This window comes from Malus domestica, chromosome 15 (assembly GCF_042453785.1).
Source record: "Malus domestica chromosome 15, GDT2T_hap1".
NCBI classification, from domain to species: Eukaryota; Viridiplantae; Streptophyta; class Magnoliopsida; order Rosales; family Rosaceae; genus Malus; species Malus domestica.
In genome coordinates this window covers 34,993,592-35,000,496 of record NC_091675.1, presented here as the reverse complement: position 1 = coordinate 35,000,496, position 6,905 = coordinate 34,993,592, and the positions used below count along the sequence as shown (strand labels likewise).

Genomic DNA, 6,905 nt, shown 5'->3' with positions numbered 1-6,905 from the left:
GACATTACATGCTTCCGTCGGTCACACAAGTCATTGCCCAGACCGACGTTATCCGGTACATGCTTACCCGGCCAATCGTAAAAGGCTGAATTAGGAAATGGACGATGGCATTGTCCGAGTTTAGCTTGCAATACGTGCCCCAGAAAGCTGTCAAAGGCCAGGCGTTGGCCGACTTCCTTGCTCAACACCCTTCCCCCTACGGTTTTGGGGACACCGATGTCGAAATCGACATGGTTGCAACACGCGACAACTACTAGACGATGTATTTTAATAGTTCCAGTACTTCGTCCTCGACCGGCGTTGGCATCGTCATTCAATCTCCTAACCACGATCGTTGGTATTTTTCGCTCAAGTTGGATTTCGACTGCACCAATAATCAGGCCGAATACGAAGCCCTTATCATCGGCCTTGGCCTCCTTCATGACTTGCGGGCCACCCGTGCCCTCGTCCTCGGCGATTCTGAACTTGTGATTAACCAACTTAATGGGTCTTTCCGCTGCATGAGTTGTACTTTGGCACCATACCACATGGTTGCCAGCTATTTGGCCGAGTCCTTCGACGGTATTACGTTCGAGCATATTTCCCGGATCCATAATACTGACGCAGACGAGTTAGCTCAAATCACCTCCGGTGCACAACTCCTGGGGGGCAAGCTAGGCCGAGAGATACCGGTGTTACGACAGTTATACCCGGCCTTGGTTAACCAGCAAATCCTCCGACGTGACAACGTGATACGCACCAAGGTCATGTCCTTACCTTCATTGTTAGATCGACAAGACTCTATAGAGGTTTGTGATGTCGAGGCAATACCAGATGATTGGAGAAAGTCCATTATGCAGTACCTTGACAATCCCAATGGCAAACATAGTCGCAAGACACGAGTTCACGCCACGAACTATGTCATGTATCAATATGAGTTATACCGGAAAGGCGAGGATCGACTGCTACTACTATGCCTCGGCCCCCAAGAGGGTGCTCAGGCGATCACAGAAGTACATGAAGGGATTTACGGAGCTCATCAATCCGGATGGAAAATGCGATGGCTACTTCGACGACACGGCTATTTTTGGCCAAGAATACTAAAGGATTGTATCGAGTTTGCACAAGGATGCATACAGGGCCAGATTCACGGGCCTATACAAAGGGTCCCGGCCGAATCGTTGCATTTGGTCATTAAACCATGGCCGTTTAGAGGATGGGCCATGGACGTAATCGGCAAAATTACACCATCTTCCGGGCCTGTCAAGCACGCATGGATAATAGTAGCAACCGATTACTTTACTAAGTGGGTCGAAGCGAAATCTTATGCCAAGCTAACATCTAAAGAAGTTTGCAACTTTGTGGAGGAACACATTATGACCAGATTTGGCGTGCCAGAAACGATCATAACTGACAATGGCACAATCTTTACAGCCGAGAGGTTTAAAGAGTATACAGCAAATTTGAAAATTCGGCTCGAACAGTCTACACCGTATTATCCACAAGCAAATGGGCAGGCCGAGGCAAGCAATAAAGTGTTGATCGGCATTCTCAAGAAAATAATAAAAGAAAGGCCTGGCATATGGCATTTGAAGTTGAATGAGGCATTATGGGCATATCGAACATCGCCCCGATCGGCGACTGCGACAACCCCATATGCACTAACCTACGGACACGATGCAATGTTACCAGTCAAGTTAAGCATAAATTCGTTGCGGTTAATTGAACAAAGTAGTTTGTTTAGCGCCGAATATAATCAATCCATGAGACAAGAGTTAGAACATTTGGAAGAAGCGCGGCTTGATGCTTACAACCTGTTGGTGGCACAAAAACGGATTGCCGAACGAGCCTATAATCAAAAAGTACTGCAGAAAACATTCGGCGAGGGAGAATTGGTTTGGCAAACGGTGTTGCCCGTAGGACTAAAAGACCCTAGGTTCGGTAAGTGGTCGCCAAATTGGGAAGGGCCGTTTGTCATACATAAAGTATACGGCAAAGGAGCATATCATCTTAGAGATCGGACCGGTCTAGTTCATAAATTACCAATCAATGGGCAGTTTCTGAAGAAGTACTATCTGGTCACTTGGGAAATGCGAGAGTAAAAAATTCATTTCATGAAAACCGATAGAGTATACAAAGTGAGCTGGTCGACCGGTTTACATAAAAGTCAAAATAAATTCAAGGCGAAGAAGGTAGAAGAGTGTCGAGCAGGGCCTTCAGCTCTAACCACCGTACCTCGCCCATGATGACCTCGGCCTGCCGGTTCTTTTTCTCCAGCTTCAACTGCTCGATCCGTTTTGTGTTCGCCGCATACTCGGTTAAGCAAGCTTTGCCGCCCGACTCAAAGTCCTTAGCAAGCTCGGAGGCAATGGCCGACCTGCGTTTCGCCAACTCGGCCATTTGACGGTCGAGGTCGGCCACGACCTCTCTTTTTGCCTTTAAAGCATCGATCTTTGGACGAATAGTATCTTGGACGGCCGTGGCAGCTTACAGGTCATGTTCGACCTTCAGAGCATTATGGAAGATATTAAAGGTCTCCCGAACCCGCTCTAAGACAGACGACGCCTGAACGATAGCCTCGCCGCTCAGGTGACCGTCGGCTCCGAGGTCGTTTAGACATGCACCGAGCAAATCAAGACCGTTGCGCTCGAGTACTTACGACGTCGAAAGCAACAAGACCTCTTGCAACCGAGTTAGAGCAGTTGAATAAGCAGCATCAGTCGCGGCGGCCGAAGGACCAGCCCCTCCAGTTGTGCTGGACAAGAGGGCTTTGAATTCGACTTCCCATGAAGCCTGCACACAAAAATAAAGTTGAGCTCAAAGAAATCCTAAAAAGATAGCGAGAAGGTTTCGTTTCTTTTAACCTGCCGATATGAGACTTCGGCCATGTCTTCAGGATCGTTGCTCGAACCTAAAGAGCTTAATAGCCGAGCCCAGTGTCTTAGGCTGCTTCTTAGTTCACGTGGCTGATGGAGGTCATCTACATTCGATGGCCACTGAGGCGGCCAAGAAATATAGATAACACCCTTCGGCGCATAGAATTTTTGATGAAAAGAGTGTGCAGGCACCTGACATTTAGTATTTTCCTGGTTTAGAGTTTTTACGGCAGAAACCTAACCAAGAAAAGGCGGAAGGAGGTACTTACAAAGGCCGAAGTAACCTCTTGCTGAGAAATATTGAGATCCTGGTCCTGCAGATGAACGGGCATCTCCGCCGACGCTTCTGGCTCCCCGACAGGTCGTTTACCGCGGTCAGCCGTAGACGGGCCGACTCAGACAGCAGCTTCGGGCACGGAGTGGATGTCCTGGTCTTGCGGGTGAATGGGAGCTTCCGTCCCCGCTGCTGGCTCTCCGACCGGTGGTTTACTATGGTCGGCCGTCGTAAGGCCAACTTGGACAGCCGCCTCAGACACGGGAGGAGGTTGACGATAAGAACGAGAGTGACTCGCCAGAGGCACTTCGTCGCTCCCCTCACTCTCCTCCAGAACGACGACCGAGGGTTTTGCATAAGAAGTTTTCTCGGTCGAGGGGACTGCCTTTTCTGAGACAGGTGCAGCCTCGACCAAGAGAACAACAACTGGTTTCCCAACCTTAGAAACAGGCCGCGCTTGGACTGCTTCCTCGGCCGGAATTGGCTGATTCTCAACCAAGGCTTGGGCGACGGGGGGAGAAGGGGAAACGCTGGGGGTCGTCTCTCCCGTGGTTTGACTGGAAATGACGTGAATTTCCCGTTCTCTTTTCCTCGCCAACCTTTTGACCTGTTTGGCGGGCCGAGAGGGTTCGACGGTCGGCTCGGCTTCTCGACAAGGCCGTTTACTCGGCAAAGCCTGTGCGGCAACCGTTGTCTTTTTAGAGACGACCGATTTTTTCTTGGCCACAGCTGCAGCGACCGCCTCTACCTTTTTCAACGGTCGACTACCTGAGAACGTAAAAGAAAATCAGCAAAATCAATCAATAGTTCAAAATTGAAAGGAAAAAAGGAAAATAAACAGTTACCTTAGGCTTGGGAGACAGAAGCCTTCTTAGGTCGATCACCGAAAAGTTTGTCCAAAATGATTTCGACCGGAACACCAAAGAACTCCTGGGTATACTTTTCCCACCACTCGCCAAAAGTATCGGTACTAAGTGTTTCTGGGATGGCCGGTCGGAGGCGGAAACTTTGGCATTGCTCTTGAAACTCCCTCTTGGCGATATTGCATTCCTTCTCCGAGGAACCAGGCTCACGTCCACGGCTTAGGATGGTTCGTGAGGAGAGAAGGGGGACCGGGCATCCTTGGAGGTAGCCAAGCTGTCGAGCTAGGAAGTTAGGATGGTACACTTCCCAACCCGCTCGTTTCCCATCACAGCCGAGAGGAAGGTCGCGAGTGAGCACGAATGACCCCCAAGACTGATGAAGGTCGGCGTCTTCGTCCGCGCCCCACACTGATGTAGGTAGTTTGATTGAGGAAGGATATTCTCGACGACGACATATCAAGAACTCGTCGTTGGAAAGGCCATCAAGGGTGAAAAAGTATCTAAATACCTCTTCGGCTTGGTGAGGGGGTGTTGGTCGGAAGGCCAGCTGAGGCCCAAGCACTTCCGTTGGCAAGAAATCGACGATTGCCGGCCGAAAGGAGGCGAAGTAAACTTGCAGCCAGAGTTGAAAGACCCAGAGGGGACCATTCTGGTATGGGTCGATCTTGTGAAGGGTCGTCTCAACCAGACAGCGGAAGAGATGGGCAAGAATGTTAGAGCTAAGTGACAGGGCGTGACCACTAGCCAGGGCCTCGGCCACCGGCATGTTCTCGACCAAGCATTTGTTAGATTTAGTACAACAAATGTACTTGTTGTACCAATAGAAGAGGAAAGCCTCATGTTACCCTTCTCGCAGAGCCTCTTCTCCTCAGCCGGCAAAATGGAGATAGAGGGTGTTGTAGTTGAAGAAGTTCTTGTGGAGTTTCTGAACGTCTTCTTTCGAGGGGGTTTGACCTTCACTCTCAACGTCTCAAAAGCCCGTCTGTCGAAAAGCGTCTTCAGGTCCAAGTTCGACGGGTACCAGAGAGGGCAACATTGATGGGGATTCCAGATGCTGAAGTTCCCAAAATGGCGGTGATATCAAGAATGGTGGGGCCAGCGGGACCAAGAAGGAGGACCATGGTGTTGGTGGCCGAACAGCAGAAGCATAGGGCGGCTAGGAGAAGCTCCTTGTCGAGAACGACATCCATAGACGAAAGGAGAATGGCGTCGTAGATACCGAGGGCTTTCAATTACTCGCCGAAGAGCTTTTCCATTCGTACAACCCAGGCTGCCCAGGTTGTAGTGGTCGAATGCCAAGAGCCTTGAGGCCTTGCCGCATCCCATCTCGACCATTCAAACCCTTGGAGCAAGGGTGATAGGCAATGCTCCTGGAGAAGTCCTGTAATGGCTAGTGGTACTGCCGCTTTAAAAAGAGGACCCAAGATTTGGTGAGAAGCGCTCATGTCACTTTCAAACCGTATGGTTTTGATTGTGCTTCGATTAAGAATTTTCTGACACTGATCACATTCCCTGGAAAGCTTAGAGATGAAGGAGGCCATTGTAGGAGGGTTAAAAAGTACGATGCGAAAGGGGTTTTTCTGGGTTGGGGGACTTGAAGATGAAGACCTGGGAAAAAGAAATACGCTATAGAGCAATGGCAAGAAATTCAGAAAATTTGAACGTGTAAAAGTACAAATGAGAGGATTTCGGTATTTATAGGACGATGGAAGGAAGGGCAATCGTTCGAAATTTGAAATGAGGGGTAGAATCGACTGAGAAATTTGCTAATCATTATGAACATTCAGAAAATCCAGTTGAGAAGACTGAGGGTTTTGTGTTTCGGGGGACGCATGATTGCGTGTGGCGGCGAGATTTATGGTGAAAGACGGTTCGGCGTCTGCACGATGCTGAATGGTTTGCAGATCGAGGTGGCATGGTGGTGTTCAGCAACAAGACCATGATGATATGACGGTTCAGGGAGCTGCATGCTCCAAACGTCATTATTAGGGATTAGCCCTATAGAAGAATGCTGGTGTGAGAATTACTTGACACACAAATTAAGCCCTCTTTTTGACAATTGTAGTATAGATGTAAGTAGGGTATCGTTCTAGGCCGGGGATTAGGAGGGATTGCTAATCTATTCTAAATTAATTTAAAAATATTAAACAAGACTCAAGGACACAAAACTAGGCTAAAAACTTTAATAACTCGAAACACACTTAGAATGACTCAAAATAATGAAAACAATCAAATTAGACACTAGGAACTGAAATGGACGGAAATTGAATTAAAAGACTAACAACAATGAAAACTAACTAAATAATATAATTTAATAATGGGGGGGGGGTTTGGTTTTGACGAGAAGTAAATTAAACTTAAATAAATTACAGAATTGACAAAAGCATGAAATTAAGGTGAAAGGATAGGTGATGGACTAGCTAGAGGGTTCTTCTCCACACATGACACATATGCAACCTAAATTGATTTTCAGTTGTTCTTTCAATAAATTGTGAATGACAATGTTCCAAGTTAATTAGGTCCGCTTAAATTAACTCTTAGATTTCCCTAGATTCATTGGATTGAATGGAATACGCATTACAACCAAATTATTCCTCATCAAAGTCCCTAACTATGGAATACGCATGATAGAGACATTCAACAAAGATCATTAAGTTCAACGGAAATCATAAACATTGACTAGGCATTCATAACTATGGAATACGCATGTTAATCCAGCCTAGAATTCACTTAACACGATTGTGGATAACAACCTTCACTACTTGTGAATATAAGTTCATAACGATTAGGTGAAATTCACTTATATTCTAGCATCAAATTCATGCATGTAAATTAAGTATGCATTCTTAATCGACATACAAAAATAAGTTATCAATCAAGCAGTTAAGCAAATTAAATCACAACTCAGCAATC

At 47.2% G+C, this 6,905-nt stretch overlaps 1 protein-coding gene across 1 annotated transcript; it reads left to right on the top strand.

Moving 5' to 3' along the window:
* The first annotated feature begins 260 nt into the window (after nt 1–260).
* LOC139191883 (uncharacterized) lies at nt 261–2,081 on the top strand. The gene is made up of 2 exons (XM_070812912.1): nt 261–1,502; nt 2,037–2,081. Exons 1-2 carry the CDS (start codon nt 261–263, stop codon nt 2,079–2,081), a joined length of 1,287 nt encoding a protein of 428 aa, XP_070669013.1.
* Nucleotides 2,082–6,905: the final 4,824 nt, after the last annotated feature.